The sequence below is a fragment of the Hyaloscypha bicolor genome (assembly GCF_002865645.1).
Source record: "Hyaloscypha bicolor E unplaced genomic scaffold K444scaffold_98, whole genome shotgun sequence".
Taxonomy (NCBI): domain Eukaryota; kingdom Fungi; phylum Ascomycota; class Leotiomycetes; order Helotiales; family Hyaloscyphaceae; genus Hyaloscypha; species Hyaloscypha bicolor.
The window spans coordinates 114,195-134,299 of NW_020194600.1; the positions used below are offsets into that span (position 1 = coordinate 114,195).

Consider the following 20,105-nt stretch of genomic DNA (forward strand, 5'->3'; position numbering starts at 1 on the left):
CACAACACCCGTGGAAATATATCAACAAGAAAGCAATGATTCCCTGACCCGCCAAAATGTAAGAGTGCAACAGCAAGTCCGTTCTTTCCTGCTCACTTCCGCATCTTTGGTCGAGCCAGCATATTCAGACGACTAAGACTCAGGACGCCCTTCTTCTTGGCTGGGCTTTGAACCTTAGATTTGGGAGTCATCTTGTCTGCTTGCAAGTTGGGAGCCATAAGCATTTGGCCTTCAGCAACCACAGTCTTGTGCTTCTTCGGAGAACGCTCGATTTCCTCTTCGGTCTCATCATCAGAGTCAACACGGCGACGCTTCTTGTTAGCCATACCGTGTTGGTTAGCCATACCGTGTTGGTTAGCCATACCGTGTTGGTTAGCCATACCGTGTGGTACAGCGGGAAGAGGTTCAGAGTTCTCCTTATTGTTACCAGGAAATGCACCTGGCATGTTGTGAGGAAGAATACTCTGACGGACTTGACGTACGCTAGCTTGACCTGGAGATGAACCGAATGCTTTTGGAGAGGCACCGAAGCTGATTGTGTGGTCACTGCGGAACGTGAATGTGCCAGGTACTGAAGGAGGAAGTGTTGAGATGGTTTGACGAGGCGCCTCGGGAAGTGGATGGACACCAGCGAGAGATGGATATTCAACTTTAGTTGCATCATTCTCCAAGCTGGAATGATCAGCGATGGATGGATACTGAACGTTGGCCTCAAGTTTCGCACCGCTAAGATACTTCACTCTGAGGTTGGTCTTCGATGTCGAGCGAGGAATGCCGGACTTCATTGGAGAAGGGGAGTTCTGTCCCGTCGCGGTATGCTTATTGACAGTATCTGTTGTAAAGTTGACATGCTTTGCGATCTTCGAGGTTCCGCTTCCACCAGGAGTAGAAGGAACTGAAGGGAGTACCTTGTCGAGGTTGGGCTTGCTGGGGCTTCTAGACAACGTGGGAATGGCAGTTGACATGACACTTGGCTTCTTTGCGCTCGAGCCCGGGTATCGGAGAATGGACTTAACACGATCGAATTTGCTAGGACTACGCAAAAGACTCTTTGGTTCGGACTTCGGAGCGCTAGCAAGATTATTTGCGGTTGCAGATTTCGTAAAGGTCTTGGGCGTGGGGTTCGGGTTTGGCTTAGACGGGGACCGAGACAAGGTTGGAATCTGCGTAGCAGGCTTCGTGGCACTCGCAGCGCGGGCCAAAGAGGCTTGCGTAGGAGTTCTGATTGACGAGAGAAAGCTCGATTGGGAGCGTGGAATAGTGGGAGTCGTTGGCATGACCTTCTTATTTTCGGTGGAAACTGGTCTGGCCGAGGAAGTATCATCTTCAACGCGCTTTCTTGCACGCTTGGCTGGCACAGTGTTCTCCAATCGCTCAGCCTCCTCGCTGGCATGTCCAGCCTTCTTATGGGATTCCTCCCTATCATCCAATTGGGCTTTTGATGGGGATCGCTTCAGACTAGCTGTACTTGGTGTGAATCGTCCTGGCTGTGCTCTGAAAGCAGACGGATGGCCAGCAATCGAGTCCATCTTCTTAAATTCCGCCATGTGAACATCACTGAATCGGCCAACCTTTCCCTTCGGCTGCGCAATCTTGCGACCTCCAATAACACCATCAGCTCGTTCTTCTCCCAAGTCGCGCCTCTCCTCCTCTCGTTCAGCCGCAAGCTTAACTTTGATTCTGAGTGCCTCTTCACGCAACTCGTCCATCATTCGTTGGGCCTCGGGGCCAAGCTGGGGCGCAGGATGAGCGAATCTAAAATCGAAGGTCGGCGCGGATATCTTTGATGGTGTCTGCTGCTCGACTCCAGAAGGTTGATTCGGACCGGTCGCCTTAATGTCAACAAAACCAAGACGCAGACCAGAGTCCGGCTCTTGTGTTGTGCTGTGATGGACCTTGCTCGGATGCATCTCTTCCAGAGATGGCTTGATACGACCCGCAGTGGCCGGAGTTCGAGGAGCAAGGGGCGAGGAGACAATGGCATCGAGATTCGATTGCGCACCGAAGGTCGGAGTCTCATCGCGTTCCGTAAGAGATTCGAGACGACTGGAGGCATAGTTGGTGGGCTGTTTGGAACGAAAAGTTAATACGCGGGGTTGGTAAGAAGGAAACGCGACCAAATACCTTTTTGGGGGTGACAGAGCTGCCTCGAAGTCTGGAGGACCGACGACGAGGAGGGGTCATGATGAGGGTTTCCTGTGAGCTCCAGCTCACGCTTGTTCGGTTGCCAATTTGAGGAGATTGCAGTGGCAATTCAATGCAAGGTTGTGGCAGCCATAAAGGTGGTTCGGAGCTTTTTTGTTTACTTGGAGGTTCGCTCTGTTGATTTGGCGGGGAAACCTGACGCGATTCGCGAAGCTCCTTAGCGCGAGGCTACACACGGCTGACAGGTGAAATTGCAACAAAGTTGCGGGATTGCATTTTAACTTCATTGATTCAGAACCTTTGGAACATTGAAGGATGTGCAACAAGCCATCAAAAAGACAGTTCACTGCAAATTCGGCCTCTGGAATGATCTCAATGTACCAGAAATGTTGGAACATTGACGCACGCCAAACTGGGTGGCCGATTTTCGCAGCCCCGCACATTGGCTTGACCAGGAGGGGGCAGTTTGCACTCTTTCTGCCACCAACGATTTCATCCTCTCAGCCTCACCGAGAAAACCAAGTGCACACGCGGGGTGCAACGTTCGTCTCGTTGCTCGCGTCATCCCTCCATCATTCCTTCCATGATCCAGGATCTGCTGGTGAAGGGCAAGAACAGCCGTTCCCACTCGAAACATGGAGGTGTGGCTGTTCCTCGTTCCTCGTCGGATCTGATCATGGGTCGTCTCCCTCCAGGCTGGCAGCAAAGGCGGTCAATTCCTGCCTGCCGTGGCGCGAGCCCGCCGAGGGGGGCGAGCCATCTCCGAGGACACGAAGTCAGGACACGCATGCACCGGCGTGCTGATGAGCAGTTTCACTTCACAGACAGACACGATCAACAGCTGCTGCGCTGACCACGCAGCTCGCCAGATGGGGAGTTCGAGTTCAACTGTATGATAGCATTCGCGACGAGGCCAGCACCACAGCCTTATACAGAGGAGTTCGTTCGAAGCGAGGGGAGGACTTTCTTCAAAAGGACAAGCCCGCGGAGATGGACGATTTGGATCTGCAGCCGCACAGCCAGCCCGGCTGGTGGGCCGCTGCAGTGAGGCAGGCAATTGGACCAGAGTCACCAGAGAAGCATGGCTGGCGGAAGCGAAGCGAACCGGGGAGGAGGAGGCATGGAGGGCATGAGGCATGAGGCATGAGGCATGAGGCATGAGGGCATGAGGGCATGAGGGCATGAGGGCATGAGGGCATGAGGGCATGAGGGCATGAGGGCATAAGGCATGGAGGATTGGAGGGGTCGTGGTCCCGTGGAGCTCGGCTGCTCGAGGCTCGAGCCTCAAGTCTCGAAGAAAACTCTTCTGCGTGCACCGGCTGGGAGGGGGCGGACGCGGACCACTGAGAGCGCGTGCGCACCACGCGCCACGCACTGCTCGAGAGTCGAGATCCCATCGTCTCGCAAGGAGCAGGCTGGCCAAGACGCATCAAGCCCCATCCGGCTCTTTTCTCCCTCCCATGCAGTCTCTCCGCATCTGCCATCTGCCACACAACTGCACACCAACTTCACACCTCCCCGCCACGACCGCCACGAAACCGCAACGCTCCAATTGAGTCCATGCCTTGCCCATGCCTTGCCCATGCCCAATTTGCGCGGAGGGCAGGTGACATCGGAATTGGCCGCAGGCGTTGGCCCATGCGATGCGTTGCAGCATCAGAGAGAGCATGGTTGTGTGTTGTCTGACCCGGTCGTTGGCATTTGTGGCATTGTGGCATCGACGAGATTGCCCTGCACAGATGCAGCACCCGTCCGCCGTTTTTACACTTCGCGGGGCCTTGCCCAGTGACTGAGATCCAAGACCATGGCTGGCCGCTGGCCCTGGCCAGCAGTGCAACCCCACTACTGTACTGTCCACACCACCCAACTCCCAGCTCCCCAGCTCCCCAGCTCCGAGCACCCAGCACCAGCACCCAACACCCAAACACCCAAACACCCAAACACCCAGCACAACCACCCCCCTCCCCGTGGCAATGCAGCGATGAAAATTTCTCTGCCCGAAACAGGCGCCGGACGTCACTTCGCCGACCTTCCCTCTTCCCACTGCTCGGTGGAGCATGGAAGCCGTAGAAGCTCTGGAAGCCACCCAATTTTGCGGAGGAGCCAATAGAGCGTTGCTGGTCGCCCGTGCCCTGGCCTCCTTTGGTCTGTGTTTTGTCCTGTTCGGGCCAAGTGAAGCTTTTTTAATTCAGTGGACGTCTTTGCCAGCACCGGTTTGCCGAATGTGCCTCCACTGCCCCCAGCCTTGACCCGGCTCCAGTCTTCGTTCCGCCTTCGCTGAGGGGCTGCAAAATTCAAATACCAGTGACCGACACACCCTCCTTCCAATTCTTTTACGTATCCAATTCCTCATCCCATTACTTTGTGTGCAATCAATCTTCATCTATCTATCTTTCTTCACCTTTCAGCCTCGACCATCGTCCCTAGTTCTTACAGTCCAGTTACCAGATTCCCGGGTCCCGGTCAGACATACAGACGAGCTAGATCTGGTTTAATACCACATGTAATCGCCACACACCCGTTTAAGCCACACTGCCAACGTTTGGGGTCATTGTATTTACTCTGCTGCAAGTCTCTAGTCGTGATTGTGGCAGCTACAACTGCCGTGGTCTGGGGTAGTCGTGGTGGGGCAGCAAAACTGAACACACAATATCTTTTGACCTTGGAAGGCAATGGCCGACGACATGTCTATTGATAAAAAAGAACCTAACCGGGAGGGTTCGGAGGACTCCATGGAGCTCAACTCCCCAACACCCGAAGCCGAGACTGGAGCCCCCCAGGAGAATACTGCTCAGCAAAAGAGGAAGGGTGGTAGAAAGCCTGTGGGTTCTGTTGCAGTATCGCCTAAATTTTGTCTAACTGACGGTACAGATCTATGCTACTTCCGAGGAACGCAAGCAACGGAACCGCCAGGCCCAGGCTGCCTTTAGGGAGCGTCGGACTGAGTACATTAAGCAACTTGAGGAAACAATCCGAGTGCACGAGACGAATCTGCATAACCTGCAGACTGCTCACCGGAGTGCTGCAGACGAATGCCTTATGTTGAGATATAAGAACTCTCTTCTGGAAAGAATACTACTAGAAAAAGGTAATGACATTGCTCTTCAAGCTCTCCGGCTGCAGATATTAAACGTCCTTCCAGGTATCGACGTACAGGCAGAATTACGAGCCAAGACTGGGAGCCCTCACCTTGGTCCTACGCACATGCCACAAAATATGGCGCAGGCACCAACTGTCCAACGAGCCATCATGAACAGACACCATCAGGCAAGACGATCAAACTCGAGCATCGCCCCCAAGTTGGAGCCCGGTGCGCCTCTCCAGTCTCCACAATCTCGGCCCACCCCATCCTCGCACGCTTCATCGCCTACTTCGAACTCACCTAGCTTCGGCCATCAAGGGGTGATGACCCCTCCAGCTTCGGAGACGCAGATGCAATTCCAGCAACAGCAACAACAACGGCTTCAGGCCGCGAAAGCACAAGGGCAACATGGACTACTAGGAACGCCTGGACTGATGACTGCCGCTGGAGGATTAGGCGCCGCCTTAGGACCAAAGGGACCAGGAACCAGTGGGACTGGTGGGACGGGAGGCACTCCAGTATCTGCCGCGTACTATCCAAGTCCCTCTGGAGGGTTTCAAAACCATTATGAGCAACTCGGCAAGCTTTCCCCTCCCTTCCCCTCTCTTTTCTTTATATGGAACTATGTTCGTCCTAGATTGATTCCGTGAGTACAGAACAGGAGTACGACGCCCAAACCGATATGGTCGATGACCAAGACCCCGCCGAAGCCGGGCCTGGCCCGTACCCCGAACCGATTCCACCGCCCCAACATCAACTTGGCCAGCAGCAAATGGGCCACCAGGGGCCTCAAGGTCTTCAAATGGGCGACAACCCTCAGGGATACAACTCGATGACACAGCTCCTGGATCCATACGACCCGACCATGCTCGATATGGACCCCTTCGGACTTTCGGCATCGATGCAATTTCCCTCTTCCTTTTCCTTTGATACGAGCTCAATGAGATGAAAGCCAATGATACCCCTGGGTTAAGGAATATGATCTGGAAAATTGGGGGCGGGGGCGTTTTTGGTAGCATTTACATGGGGACGGGGCCAACAATTGCATATTTGGCGCTTTATATCCTTCGTCGATTTTGATCGTCTTCAGTGGTTGGGTGTCGAGAGTCTTGGATTTGTCCAGTCTCTTGAGAAGATGTCGCTTGAGCATGGGTCATCACAAGTTTTTGAGTGTTCTCGGGGTTGTTGCTCTCGTGTGTAATAAATATGTGGGCAAAGCAATAAAAATAATTGCGGCCGTAGCCTAATTGAAAAAGCATGCACGAAATGAGACAGCGTGACAATGAAGGTCGAGCAAAATTCCACGCAAGAATATGCTACATAGTGAAGCAACAGTTGCTCCCCCACTTTGTAAAACGCGTGTGCTTTCGGTTGCTTTTTTAAGAGGGATTATTGGAAGAAAGGGGCTGGCTCGGCAAATGTTGGTACGATGAAAGGTTTCTACAGAAAGATTCTCAATCTACCTCTTTCCCTGCCCAGCCCAGATAATCAGATCCAAAAAAACTCGGTACTGGATCAAGATCAGTTGAGTAGACCAAAAATAGTGAAAAGTCTTCCTTTCCGATCTGCGGCAGAAGATCCCAGCCTCGCGAGTTTGATTGGCTCAAATTGTACACCCTTGGTCTCCCAGGCCAAACGTACAGAGGAGACCTCGAGGCTGTGGCTTCGCGACACTCGAACGTCCAAGCTCTCCAAGAAGCCTTCAAGCAAAGATGGCACCAGTCAGTCAAGCCGACCATCACGATGTCGTCGAGAGTAACTCTCCCGCTTCCAAACCCGATAGTGAAAATCAAGCTGACAACCACTCAGGACAACTCAAAAATGTCATTCAAGACCTCTACCAGCTCATGATCCAAGTAAACGCCTACGACCTCGCTGGCCGCCCAACTCGAGATGTCCTGGAGAGCAGCGTGTAAGCTTCCCTTCTCCCTCACTTGCGTTCAGGCTGACGGCCATCAAGCACAGAACTAGACCGCACCCTCGAAAAGATTCACAACACATCCAACCACCCAACCACACAACTACCCTCCATCCCACCAGAGCTACTTCAGTACGTCGACAACGGGCGCAATCCCGACATCTACACGCGAGAATTTGTGGAGTTGGCGCGGAAGGGGAATCAGTTGATGAAGGGGAAGCTGGAGGCGTTTGGCAGCTTTCGGGATGTGCTGGCTGAGGTGATGGTTGCTGGGTTGCCGGAGCTGAGGAAAGATGTTGTGGACGTGGTTGTTAAGACTGGGGGACATGAGGGTGTTGTGGGGAAAGAGGAAAAGGCGTCTTGAACGGGTCACGAAGAAAGCTTCTTTTAATGGATTCGAGCGGCATGCATAGGTGGGGAAGGCGTTGCTTGGGCATACTGAGGTCCAAGAGCAAGGAGTTTGGGAACTATTCAAGGCGCTACAGGATGCATATCACGGCGTATTAAAATGGGATATGGGTGTCACGGAGTCTTGAACGGCATTCGGCTATCCATCCGGTCAAAGAAAGGCAGTCCATCTTGATAATAGTACCAGCAGGCACATTCAGCACCGCAATATGCGAGTCCAAACCTGGCCCCGTATGTCTTCAGCAGATTTTCAAATGGTGCTTCAAGAATGGCGTTTGCTCACGAACTTCAAGTTTCCAGTTTAAGGCTGGTTCCCGGGCTTCAATTACGAAGTGAGTTTCGCCGTCCTGCAGGGGTTTGTTGCACGCCACTCCAATCTTGTTTGGTACATTCAGGTTGTGGGATGCCAATAGTGAATCCGAAAGCAAACATTCAGTCCGCATTTCTTATAAGGACGCTAACTCTGCTAGCGCTTTGTTACTGTTTAAAAAGGGGGGGGGGGGGGGGGGTGTGGGTGCGTGATGAGCTCTCATAGTAATAAATGTTGCGTTAAATGATTGCACCTTTTCTACAGATGCCAACTTTACTTCACTTTTGCTCAGCACATATACTTCGTATATATTATTTACTCTTCGACCAATGACTTCAATTTTCACACTTCGCCCCAATATTGTAATAGATCTGGTGCATTGAGATACGTTCCAGGCTAGGGAGCGATTCCCTAGGTAACCTTTCGTTCCTAGAGGTTGAGAGTCAATCCCGTCTCTAAATATTTTGACTGCTCATTTACACCTATATTAATATGATCTGAGGTTCATCTCATCGGGGGAAATGGTAAAGAGAAGAAGAATGGCTTCCGTTTAAGCTTGAGGACCACCCTCAACTAGCCAGCCTCAAGGCATCTCTATCAATACCAGCAGTCTAGATTTGGATTACGTGCCCAACTTGATATTTTTCAAGTGGGCTGCGAGGATAAACATCCTGTCTCGAGCAGATCTCGATTATTTGAGTGCTTTGGGGAATCTACTGAATGGAAGGATAAATCTGACCAGGTCATACGTATGGGAACATTTTATCCATATGACCTTCAGCACTTTTGGCTTTACATTTACGCTAGCTTCATTGAGGTCAGCGAGGAAAGTGAGGCAGAGATTTGGAGGAACGGGTAAGGTGTTAGACATTCTCAGGGAAACATCACAAATAGCTGTGTCATCCCCTGAGATGTTTAGGTTTTTGTAGGTTTTTATGCAAAATCCATGTTCCACCAATTTCCAGGCGCGACATCTTTTCCCTTTTCTTGTATGGAGTCCTTGGAAATTCTCCACTCCTTCTCCCATCCAACAAGCAGATATCCACTTCCAACACCTTCGGCAGCAAACCCTCGCTCTTTACCCGCATTCAAGACGTCGCCATTGTCGAAAATCCCTCAGTTATTGCAGTCGGTATGGACACATCTCGTGCTTCCCTCTCAAACCCCTCTGACTTGAGTCCTTCCTCGAAAGTCCTTCCCCGAAACTGTGTGCTGTAATTGACTCTACAAGGTCTTCCATTTATCAACCTTCAGCCATCTGCTTCACACGGCAAGCTCAAATATCCCCGTAACTGCCTAGTTGGAACAAAGTTTCCAGTTGAGGAAGGAACTCTTTTTCGTTTTGGCAGCTGTTCACGAGAAAAGGGCGTTCGGGGATGATAGCTGTGGTAATGGGCCGGCCTCAAAAGCCTGTTCTATCTCATGCATAAATTTTTGGTCCATGGGTGGAAGCTCGATCTTGAGGCTTGGGCACTTTCTGCGTTTTTGAAGATTTTGTGATGCTCGCTTGCCTAGGCCGGATGATTCTACTGTGCTGCGTGAAGTTAGGCATGAATTTCAAGTCTGGTGAGACATTGAAAGGGAACGGTAGTCTAGCTATTGCACACCATATGTTGGACAACTTCCCCAGATATTCATAAAAGTGTAAAATAACTTACTCCTCACTACCAGCTCCACCATCAGCAACTGCCTCTTTTGCGTCCATTGATAACGCTGCAAGAAAACGTGCTTTTTGGTTCCCGTTTCCACTCGAGGAGAGAACTACAGTGAATTGCTTCCTCAACCATAATCCCCCCCCCCCCCCAGTGCGTCGTCTCTGCCAAAAACCCGAGAATATCTCCAACCAAGCGGAACAGAAATTCTAGCAAGAAAACTCGCCCTCCTTCGAGGAGTGTAGCCCCCTTTCTTCCCGTCCATCTCTGCAGAGCCCGCACCTTTCGAGGTCCTCTGGTCGCCCTCAGTCACGGCGCTGCCTTCTCGATCCGTGTCACTCCTCGTCCTCGACTTAACATTCTTCTTCACTTGCTTGAGGTCCGGCCAGACCATTTTCGTACGCCCAACCCCATCTCTGTGGTTCGTAACACGGACTATTTGACAGCGCCAAGGCTTCTGCATTCGAGAGTCCGGAGTGATACGCTTTCGTCATGTAGTTCCCCAGCAATCATGGCCCCGCTATGTTATCTCTCGGTGAAAGGATGATGTAAGGGTGATGTTTGTAAAGCTTGGGAAGAGTCTTGAGGGATTTGTAACATTTCGTTTCGGGAGGAGGGTTTGGTAGGGTGCGTGGCGTAGTGTGTTCCAATAGAGGGCCGAAATAAGTGGCAAGGGCTGGTGTTGTCGGGCTGGGTTGAGATTTGAGGAAGTGAACTTTTTCATCCGAATGACTAGACAAGTGGGACGATGCGATGGAAGCTGTCAGTGAAGATCTACAAGTTGAGACGAGACGGAACACGCAAGCGAAACATCAAAATCAAAACAGCCAGAAAGACTGTTGAAAGCCGTTTGGAAAAAGGGTTTAATAAGTAACATCACGCCTTTTTCTTTCTTTCTTTTGAACAGAAGGGGAGATGCTCAGTGATTCATTATTTTGCCAGATGTGGACCAGCTGTTGATTAGTTGAGTTCCTTGAGGATTTTCTTCAATTCGGCTGCAACCGCATCTCCGACTTCCGCGGTACTCGATTTACCACCAATATCCTGCGTTGTGATTCCATTCTCAATGGTTCGTCGTACAGCCTCTTCGACAACTTTCGATTCGGTAGGGAGGCGAAGAGAATATTTGAGCATCATAGCAACAGAAAGGATAGTTCCGACCGGGTTGACGATTCCTTTGCCAGAGATGTCCGGCGCAGAACCTAAGCAGAATTAGTCTTCTTCCATAAGATATAGAGATCTGAATACTAACCATGGATTGGCTCATAGATACCATTGCACCTGCTCTTCCCATCCGGAACTCCACTCAAACTGGCACTTGGCGACAAGCCAATGCTTCCCGGGATCACGCTCGCCTCATCACTGATGATGTCCCCGAACAAGTTGCTGGTAACCACGATACCATTCAGGGCCCTCGGATTCTTAACCATCAGCATAGCGGCGCTATCAATCAAATGGTGCCCAATCTTCAGCTGGGGGAATTCTTTTGCCATAATCTCAGTAACCACCTTTCTCCACAATCGACTCGTCGCCAGGACATTCGCCTTGTCCAAGCTCCAGACTGGCAGAGGAGGGTCGTGTTGCAGAGCCAAGTGTGCTGCAAGTCTTGTAATCCTCTCAATTTCAGGCCGAGAGTATGGCTCCGTGTCCCATGCGATTCCATCGCCATCGTCCTCCTTTCTCTCGCCAAAGTAGATGCCGCCAGTAAGCTCGCGGATGATATTGAAGTCTGTGCCACGGCAGACTTCAGCTTTCAGAGGTGAAATATCGACGAGGGACTCGGAGGCAAAGTTGCATGGTCGGAGGTTGCCATAGGTGCCCATCTGTTTGCGGAGAGCGAGAATTCCCTGCTCAGGACGGACCTTTCCTGTGCCCCATTTCGGGCCACCAATTGCACCAAGGAGAACAGCATCAGCTGCCTTTGCTGCCTCGAGGGCTTTGGCAGTCAATGGCTCGCCGGTAGCGTCAATTGAACACTGGCTGTATTAGCTGTTGATCCTGAACAAGAGGCAACGATGTTCACCCCGCCGAGAAGATGCTCTTGAAAATCAAACTTGCCAACACTTGGCCGTTCCGCTTCAAGAACTTTAAGGATCTAGATCTCGTCAGTTGCCCTGCTCTCTTTTTTTCAGAAGCAGAATTCAGTCCCACCTTTACGGCTTCCGCAACAACCTATTTTGGTGATTAGCAAGCTTGTCTTCAGCCATTGGCTGCGGGCGGAACTGACCTCGGGACCGCAATGATCGCCGGCAAACACTACGATGTTGTGGGTTGCCATGTTCTGTGATGGGAGAAGAGATGGTGAGCGTGGGAATGTTTCACGCGACAGTTGAGGGAGCTCTCAATGTTTTGCGTGCTGTTTGCCCCGCACTTCCGATCATCGGACGAGAGCTGAGGCGGGGTGGGGTGGTAGGGAAGCTGATGTCTAGTGTCCAGAAATACGCAGGTGTATAATTCGGACTTGCTGTTCTATATGCCGACAAGCGAACCTACCCCTGAGACAGCCACGAATGCCCAGGAAAGCATATCACACAAAATGATTGGTGTCCTCGGGCGCGCTGTTCTACATAGTCTTACCGGACCAGAATAATTTCAGCTCCCTCGGTCCATAGCCAGATGGGATTTTTTTTTGGTCAGAGACAAGCCCATGGGACGAAAAGGAAACCAAAATGCTGTGAAGACCTTGAGGCGGTGTCCGAGTAGTCTCATGCAGTCCAATGCACAAAGTCATATTGAGACATTTAAAGGTATGATGATGCAGTCGTAGACATTTTCTCTGCAATGTGTATCTATGCCCACGTTCCTGTTCCTTACTTGCCTGTCGTGGCTCGACCAGATGCCGTGCACGTATGCGTCACACCCATTATGTTATAGAAGAAGGGTATCAAGGACAAAAGAAACTTGCGTTTGCATATCATATTTCGTAATGCGCGTCCCACCATTATGCTCTAAGCATTATCCATAATTTTTGGGTTCGTGAAGATTGTGGAGGTGATTAGGGTGGTTTCTTCTCTCGAAAGGGGCGATTTTGGGATGAAGGAATCCCACTTGTCCGCACGAGAGCTGGCGGACTACAGTAGCCTAATTACCAGATCATGTTGGCACGGGACTCTTCGAGACCCTCAGCGGAACGATTTGAAAGATTTGTGTGCCAGAGGTGAAGAGCCAAGCTGAGTATTGGCTCGAGCTTGCTCCCGGATGCGTCCGCCTCGCATATTGGGAGTTTGGGCACAGAAGGCACATATGTAAACGGGTGGAAGACTTCGGCGATCGATGCCAACACATTCTGAGTGAAGCCAATTATCACAAGACTCACTACAACAGTCAGTTCAGTCTCAAGTCATTTGTTCTAGGAATACTGACCACTGAATCATGAAGCCTTCGCTATCTGGATTATTGCAGACGCATCTTGTAGTGCCACTTCGCGAGCTTGAAGGGGTTGCTCCATCTGGATCAGTGACGGTGGTTGGGGAGATATTGGTGGAGGAGCTGTATTGGGAATTACCACGAGGGGTATTGTCAGAGACATATCGATGATGGCGAGGATGTCGTGCCTTCAATTGGCTTTTCTTTCTCTCCTCCATGATCTTCCGCAGCACAAGCGTAGCATCTCCAGAACCGTCGTCCTCTTCCATTACCGTTTCCGCTTCACTCCCCATGCTATCACGCCGGGTCGATCGCTGACTTGATGATTCCGACTGGGTATATCCACTGGCACTGTGCCTTCTGACATCCACCCCTCGATTGCTAGTCTCGAATCTAGCGAGTTTGGGAGCCTTTGATTGCGGTGGAATGGCAAATGACGAGTTTCGACTTGGCACCAAAATTGGTTCATCGTCCGAAGAAGATTCATCCTGGGACGAATCCCATTCCTCATTGGCTGGTGGTCCTCCTCGGGCAGTCTTTGGCTCTTCCTCAACAACCACAGTTTCTGTCCGGGCTCTCCCATTGGCATCAATGGTAAACTTGACTTCAGTTCGAGTTCGTGGCGCAGGAAATTCAGGGATAGAAGTGAGACTTATAGGACGTTGATGCTTGACAGGAGAAATTCGTCCGGTTCGAGAAATGACACGGTCTTGAAGAAGTGTTACTTGTGCTCCTCCGGAGGGGGCGGTGACTTCAAACTTACCTTGAGTCCGCTTGCTCCGGCTGTCACTAATGCTTCTTTGAAGTCCAGGTCGCGATGGCCCCTTGATAGGGGAGCTAACCGTTCCTCGTTCTATTCGCCGGTTCTTGCTGTTTTCCCTTGATCCTCGAGATCGGCGAAGTTCTTCCTGATCCCTCTGTGACTCTCGTAGCTGGTGCTGGTATGGCTTCAACTCCATATGACTCGTAACAGGACGAGCGGGAGGTAGAGCACTATCTCCAAAACCAGAAGGCATGCTGACCGAGTTGGTCCGGCTGAAGAGAAGGCCTGGATCCACGCCGCCGCCAAGATTAGCCACGGAGAAAGGGTCGTCAGATACAGCGGCGCTGTCGAAGTCGAACGGTGGAAGAGATGCTCCCAGTTGTGCGGTCGTCGTAGGAAGCTTTGGGGCAAGGGGTCGTTGGCGCTTGGAAGTGGTTGTTTGTTCAGGTTGAGTGGAAGGTTGGCTTACGTTCACCGTCTCCTGGAACATCTGGTTGCTTCTTCCCCAGTCAAAGGAGTTGCTGATTCTGTGTGAGCTTGTGTTGAATAGGTCAACATCCGCGGGAAAGTCAAGATCCATGCCACTCATGCTGGCATCCGGATCCCAGAACGGCTTTGTATTGGCAAAGACCGGAGCCGTAGCGGGGGCAGACATCGGATAAAAGAACTCTGCCGAGCTGGAGGTGAAAGGCAAGACATTAGGGTGGTGGGTTGGAGTCTGTGAATTGCCATAATGGCAGTCCTGAGACTCGTTCTGCATCTTATCCGTTGAGATTTTCGGTGCCAATTTCCGCGACCCCTTTGAGGTCGATGCTGGAGGAGTAGCCGTCTGCCCGCTAAACGCCTCCTCCAAACGCTTCTTCGGCTTTCTTGGCGTTATCTTCTTTGTTGCGCTGTCATCGAATCGGTTGTGTGTGGTAGAGTATGGCCCCGGGGAAGATGGCAACTGATTTGAGGGATCGACGGGAGGTAGAGGGAGGCCTGGATTTGGAGAGAAGTGATGAACATGAGATGCAAGCTCCGCTGTTATATCACCAGTAGTGGAAAGACGTCGGCTCTGGGCAGAGGCCGTGGAGGGCCCAGGCGTAGAACTTTCCACAAAGTTGTGTTGAGAGCTCGTCAACCTCCCCGGTGTAGAGTTGAAGACAGAGTATTCTTCTGCAAATGTTGGGGTCCATCCGCTTCGACTCTCAAAGTTTGAGTTATTTCTCGGCGTCTGGAAAGTCGGGCTTGGAAACTGTCCAGATGTTGGGGTTTGCGTGGGAGTTGGGGGTTGAGCGTTCCCAAAGCTGGTGGTGAATACAAAGTTAGCGTGGACCACTGCTGCCTCTCTAGATGAATCTCCAGCGGTGCCATACCTGTATGCCTGTTGATCCCAACTCATAGCAAAGTTGATCTGCTAGCGTAAGGTAGAGAGCCCGAGGCAGGTTTGCTGCTTGCGCACAATTCCTCGGGGGGACTTTTCCTCGCCGGTCCTCTTTAACCAGCATCCACCCTCTACCCAACCCAATATATGTTTTTATATTCAGGCTTCAGAATTGCTTGGAATCAATTTATAATTTGTATTGGGTCCGTCGAAGAGTGAGGTTCGGGAAAGCAATTGTGGGGATCCGAGCACCTGAAAAAAGATTCACAACATGTCAAGCATGTATCCACCGATTCTTTACCCGGTCTAGGATTGAAGATATCAGCATTAGCTGCCAGAGAAGGGGTTTCCATTAACCTACCAGAAAAAGGCTCTAACTCCCAATGAGCTTCTTTGGAGGGGTTGGGGGAGAGGTCGTAAGCAGGTAAGGCAATCAAACGGAGCCGCGGATCGAATTGTCCGAGAAGCTGAAGGGAAGTAGCAGTCCTATAGAGAATAACAATGCGGTCCTTGAATATGTGCCAAAGAAGTTTTCGAGCTTGGGGAATGTTGTTGGGAAAGCACACGATCACGGCGAATTTTGCAATGCGCCTGGGATGGCATGAAGGAGGATTGCAGCACCGTGCCAGGATGGTACTGTACGTCTGTCGAAGCGGGATCCGAAGCAAACGCACCGTGAACTCTTTCGTGCCCAGGCCGGCGTTACTTTATCCAGAGTGTGGAGGAATGCCCATTTCTTTCATAGGCCGAGCTGGTCAAACATAGTGGAGAGCCGGCGTGGGCATGGATTAATCAAGGAAGGCAACGGGCACTGAGGGGAGCTGAGCTGAAAACACGACTATGGGCCGCAGAGAGCACGCGGCGAGGAGACCAGAGGGGGCGTAAAGCAGCGGCTGCAGTAGTAGCAGCAGCAGCAGCAGCAGTAGTAGTCGTAGAGAGGGCGGTATAGGATGCTTGCTATGGCCGAGGGTCGAGGGTTTAGCGGGGGGTTTGACGGGGAGGAAGAATCAATGGCCTTTTGGGGGGTAGGGGGGCGGCGGTTGTGGTGGAACTGAGTGAGCTTGAGTGGTGCTGGGAGAAGGTTGTTATACTCGGTCAGCGCCTGTACCTTCGTACTGCATTTGCAGTGTGAGTTCTGCGTGGGCACGGGATGAACGGGATGAACTGGGGTAGGGGAGAACGAGCGACGACTGCAGCATCTGAGAACCAGTTGGATCCGGGTCCAGCTCCAGTTCTAGTTCCCCATGCCCACGGACAAGCCGACCCAGCCAGTTGCTGGGTCCAACGGCGAGAGAAGGTCGCGGGCTGCTGATATGGCATTTCTGCTGGAACCAGTTCCGCATATTTTTTTTGCCAGCTAGAACCAGAGCTAAAGGCAAACCAGAAATGGCCCGCCGCTCCAACCTGCACCCCGGTTTGCCTTCAGATCGCAGACTTCAGATCACAGGTCACAGTTCACAGTTCACAGGCCTGGTGGGCACTGCTCCCGGGATGAGGTAAAGCTCCTTCCAAGCAAAGTCCGGACGATGGTACCTGCGCGAGCAAGACCACGTTGCTGGCACCTCCGAGCTGGCTATGTCTTTTGCTTGCTTGCTTGCTCGCTCGCTCGCTCGCTTGCTTGAACAGTCAGTTTGACAGCTGCAGGCAGCATCTGCATGTTGGCCTTGTTGGGCTGGGACCTGCATGCTCAGTTGCCCCGACGAGAACAGCACACGCAAATCGTCAGATTCGATCGTTCATTCGACCATTCGGCCATTCGACCATTCGATCATTCAGTCAGATATTCATGGGTGGTCCACTTCCAATGCCCATCGTCCCGCCATCGTCCCGCCATCGTCCAGCCAGCCCAGGCTATGGCCCAGGCGGTCAAGATAATAATCTCCGCCCGCAGGAGCAGGGCAAAAGGCGCCGCGGCTCCCGGGCTGCGAACCATTCAACCACCACAAGCAAGACGCAAGACGCAAGAGTGGACCCGTGAACTCCAGTCTCCAGAAGGAGAAGCCAACACCAATATCCCCGGAGCATCATCACTACAGTATTAACATTTCCAACACTCAGCCGCCAGTCAGCCACCAGTCAGCTTCTCATCCTCGGCCAGGCAGCCAAATTGACCACTTCTGGAGAATGCCATTTGCTCGCTGCTCCCATACTTTTCTGCCGCCAATCTCCTGCGAGAGCGTGAACGCATGAAATATTGCGCTCCTCATACCCAGTCAAATCTTGATGGGGCCCGACGCCAGTGTCGCCATCAGCCCTCGCTTCCTGTGCCGTCAAGATAGGGCCGATGATCAGAAGGAGTCGAGGGAACTTTTTTGATACAGTAATTTCACCTGCTCTTATCTTGAGCCTTAACGCACGAGAGTGGTCGTCGACTACTCGATGCTTTCGCGGCAAGACCTTCTTTCAAACTTTTGCCCAACTTCTCGGAGCGGCATCTCCAAGTGCCAAACGCTCACATGTAGTGCATCAACGTCTCCAAGTGTCAGACGATTTTCTACTTTATCAATAAGCACATGTGAGGAGTTATGAAGTTCACGGGAGTCATGAGGAGCCTACTGAGAGTTTTCCTCCTCCGGACAACTCACCGTTTGTAAGTCAGCAATGTTTGGGAGAGAGCCCGAGAGCTGGTCACTCCCCCAGAAGTGCTGGAGATCTGTCGTAGATTTCCCCAGATTCTGCACGTCTAAGTTGGAGCCTCAATTCACCCAGAAACCAGAATCACTGGGTGCAAGGGCAGATGGAACAGGCCAAGTGCCTCGTGGCCAAGCCCATTAAGTCCTTTCTTCTTCAAGACGAGGGACCTCGAAGTTTTCAACCCGAGTTTCAGGCAAGTGTCAAAGTTTCAACAAAGGGCAAACGTTCTCCGGAGGTGCAGATTTCACATTGCACTGGATTACACACATCAAAAGAAGAAGAAGAAGAAGAAGAAGAAGAAGAAAAGCAGTGGCTTCGTTCATGATTGTCATTCGCGGTCATTAAAGCTAACTACTGTGGTATCCCATAACAGGAAACTACTCTGCTATCTACCATGTATAATTAGTTTTGGTACGCTTCATAAATCATCAGTAATCACACGCCTGTTGTCTGTCATTCAACAAAGTACAAATTATTCTTTCTCGACGGGCGCCATCTTCTGGTGCCACGTTGGATAGACTCTCCGACTCGCGTAAAGTGGATTCGTCATTCGTTGAAGGGACCCAAACCCAAACAAAAGAGACATCAAATCATGGTTGATAGACCCTCCAAAGGACTGATCGTGTTCCGGTGTTGCTGAAGCTGTTGCTGTTGTTGCTGCAAAGATCCAGGCGTAGGCGTATTAGTCACCGAATTGCTTGGAGTCATTTGCGGCGTTATTGGTGTTTCGATCTTGGGCTTTGCCATGGTGGATGCACCTAAAGCTCGAGTATGACTGCTCTCCCGACGCCGTTTTGGCGCGTCTTTGATTTTTGGGTGGGTATGGCACTGACAGAGAGAGTCAGTAGTCTGTCTTAGGTGTTGAAAATACTGCTCATGACTTACTTTGTAAGCGTGTCTGAACCATGTGGTTCCCTTCTTCTTGCTGCTCACGAGAGCAACCCACTCGTTACAGCTCCCGCACAGACCTTCCCACACATCGGGGTTGCCATCCATGCGTCGAGTTTCCTGAGGCTCTTGAAATGGGCTGCCAGTTGCAGCACTGATACCATGGGTGAAACTTTTATCGTACCAGAAAGCGCTGTTCTTCAATACAAGCCACCGCCCAGGCTTGCAAATCCCACACCACCCTTCGCGCTTATTGCCGTGACCCCGGACCCAACGGGGCGTGTAGAGGTCACCGTCAAAGCGAAGTTCCTGCTCGTGTGGTACCAGATCCGGATCGCTCGGGTTCATGTCTTCCGGGGGAGGTGACACTTGCTCCTCGTGGAGGGATGCATAGAGATCGGGCGGATCACTCAGATCAGTGTAATGCGAGTGCAACGAGTGAGGGTCGGCATTGCTTTGTAACATGCGGAAAAGTCCATGTGAAAGGAGTGGTGGTGGTGTCTCGAACTGATGTGGTTCGTGGTAGTTGTGTGAGGGAAGAAGCATGCTGTTGCGGTGAAAGCCGGCGTTGTTTGACATAAGGAAAGGATGCTGTTGTTCTGTTTGTAGATTACTCAGGTTCAGGGGAAGCTGAGTGTTTGGTAAAGTTGGGGAAGAATGTCGAGATGACATTCGTGGGGGGTGAGGCGTGAAGACCTCATGTCCTTGATGATAGACAAAGGGCGAAGGGCGCCGATTTGGCAGAGGCGCATACGACCCTGTTGACCATCTCTTGCTGCGAGTGCTGTCCATTGTATACGGCGCTGAGCGCATGCTTGGCCTTGGTGAAGGAGAGGCTCGACCCCGGCTTTGCGTTCGTACAAGCTCGGTGCGGTTTTGAGGGGTCATTCTTGGTGATGCCACAGGCGACAATTGCGTGGAGGACATCAGTGAATTTCGGTTCGAGGGTGGTGGATAATCCGAACTGAAAGATGGCGCTTCGGATAGGGTCGCTGAGAAGTCCTCATAAGACGGCATTTCTGACAGCGCTCCAGTGGTTGACATGGTGAACGAAGAGCCAGACATGCGCCGAGAGCTATAGGACTGTTCGAGACTAAGGCGATCGCTGTCCATTCCAGGCCCAGGATACCTCAAGTCAAGAATAGGAGCAGTCTCGTCGGCATTGTACGCATGACCCATATTCATATCTGTGTCCAGACCGTGCAGATCGATTCCATCATCGCACGTCTTGGTGTGCCAGCCATCTGAGATAGTCAGACCAAGAGCTCCCTGAGGTCCTGTGCTCTGATTCCAAGAGTACTTACTTTCTCCATTTGATGTTGAAGGATAAAAATCTTGTTGTACTGCATACGTTTGAGGAAGGCCATCGTTCAGCGGTTGCATCGGCATGGTTGACGAATCCCAGGCTGGCAATGATGGGTACTCTTCCGGCATGCAATACGAGAAGCCCGTCTCGTGTATCGTAGCCGGTCGAGGTCTCGAGACACTTTGAGGGGTCGGCGCTGACCACATTCCCATTCCAACGGCCTCGGTCTTCATCGACATCTCGCTCGGATTCATGGTAACCGCGGGG

At 51.7% G+C, this 20,105-nt stretch overlaps 8 protein-coding genes across 8 annotated transcripts; 2 read left to right on the forward strand and 6 right to left on the reverse strand.

Annotated features, from left to right (window-relative positions):
* Nucleotides 1-92: 92 nt before the first annotated feature.
* On the reverse strand, nt 93-2,184 carry K444DRAFT_631176 (uncharacterized protein; the record flags this gene model as incomplete). Its single annotated transcript, XM_024883322.1, has 2 exons — nt 93-2,066; nt 2,125-2,184. The coding sequence occupies 2 exons, from the start codon at nt 2,182-2,184 to the stop codon at nt 93-95; spliced, it is 2,034 nt and encodes a 677-aa protein (XP_024735022.1).
* Nucleotides 2,022-2,722, reverse strand: K444DRAFT_436667 (uncharacterized protein). Its single transcript, XM_024872809.1, has 2 exons — nt 2,125-2,722; nt 2,022-2,046 (listed from the first exon to the last, which is right to left on the reverse strand). The coding sequence occupies exon 1, from the start codon at nt 2,586-2,588 to the stop codon at nt 2,211-2,213; it is 378 nt and encodes a 125-aa protein (XP_024735023.1). The 5' UTR covers nt 2,589-2,722; the 3' UTR covers nt 2,022-2,046; nt 2,125-2,210.
* A 741-nt stretch (nt 2,723-3,463) lies between these two features.
* K444DRAFT_436634 (uncharacterized protein) lies at nt 3,464-4,694 on the reverse strand. The gene has a single exon (XM_024872808.1). The coding sequence runs from the start codon at nt 4,202-4,204 to the stop codon at nt 3,575-3,577; it is 630 nt and encodes a 209-aa protein (XP_024735024.1). The 5' UTR covers nt 4,205-4,694; the 3' UTR covers nt 3,464-3,574.
* A 135-nt stretch (nt 4,695-4,829) lies between these two features.
* On the forward strand, nt 4,830-6,176 carry K444DRAFT_532551 (uncharacterized protein; the record flags this gene model as incomplete). The annotated part of the gene is given in 4 exon segments (XM_024875085.1): nt 4,830-4,967; nt 5,017-5,233; nt 5,288-5,853; nt 5,865-6,176. 4 exon segments carry the CDS (start codon nt 4,830-4,832, stop codon nt 6,174-6,176), a joined length of 1,233 nt encoding a protein of 410 aa, XP_024735025.1.
* A 763-nt stretch (nt 6,177-6,939) lies between these two features.
* On the forward strand, nt 6,940-7,509 carry K444DRAFT_644079 (uncharacterized protein; the record flags this gene model as incomplete). The annotated part of the gene is made up of 3 exons (XM_024884916.1): nt 6,940-6,982; nt 7,037-7,139; nt 7,188-7,509. The coding sequence occupies 3 exons, from the start codon at nt 6,940-6,942 to the stop codon at nt 7,507-7,509; spliced, it is 468 nt and encodes a 155-aa protein (XP_024735026.1).
* Nucleotides 7,510-10,475: 2,966 nt separating this feature from the next.
* On the reverse strand, nt 10,476-11,793 carry K444DRAFT_532298 (3-isopropylmalate dehydrogenase; the record flags this gene model as incomplete). The annotated part of the gene is made up of 5 exons (XM_024875070.1): nt 10,476-10,717; nt 10,768-11,491; nt 11,539-11,610; nt 11,667-11,687; nt 11,743-11,793. The coding sequence occupies 5 exons, from the start codon at nt 11,791-11,793 to the stop codon at nt 10,476-10,478; spliced, it is 1,110 nt and encodes a 369-aa protein (XP_024735027.1).
* An 844-nt stretch (nt 11,794-12,637) lies between these two features.
* Nucleotides 12,638-15,028, reverse strand: K444DRAFT_532479 (uncharacterized protein; the record flags this gene model as incomplete). Its single annotated transcript, XM_024875083.1, has 4 exons — nt 12,638-12,830; nt 12,879-13,590; nt 13,645-14,933; nt 15,003-15,028. The coding sequence occupies 4 exons, from the start codon at nt 15,026-15,028 to the stop codon at nt 12,638-12,640; spliced, it is 2,220 nt and encodes a 739-aa protein (XP_024735028.1).
* Nucleotides 15,029-18,229: 3,201 nt separating this feature from the next.
* Nucleotides 18,230-20,092, reverse strand: K444DRAFT_631182 (uncharacterized protein; the record flags this gene model as incomplete). The annotated part of the gene is made up of 2 exons (XM_024883323.1): nt 18,230-18,472; nt 18,530-20,092. The coding sequence occupies 2 exons, from the start codon at nt 20,090-20,092 to the stop codon at nt 18,230-18,232; spliced, it is 1,806 nt and encodes a 601-aa protein (XP_024735029.1).
* Nucleotides 20,093-20,105: the final 13 nt, after the last annotated feature.

Coding starts and splice junctions, on each gene's coding strand:
- K444DRAFT_436667 (XM_024872809.1), bottom strand. CDS start 2,588: ATGTGCGGGGCTGCGAAAATCGGCCACCCAGTTTGGCGTGCGTCAATG.
- K444DRAFT_436634 (XM_024872808.1), bottom strand. CDS start 4,204: ATGCTCCACCGAGCAGTGGGAAGAGGGAAGGTCGGCGAAGTGACGTCC.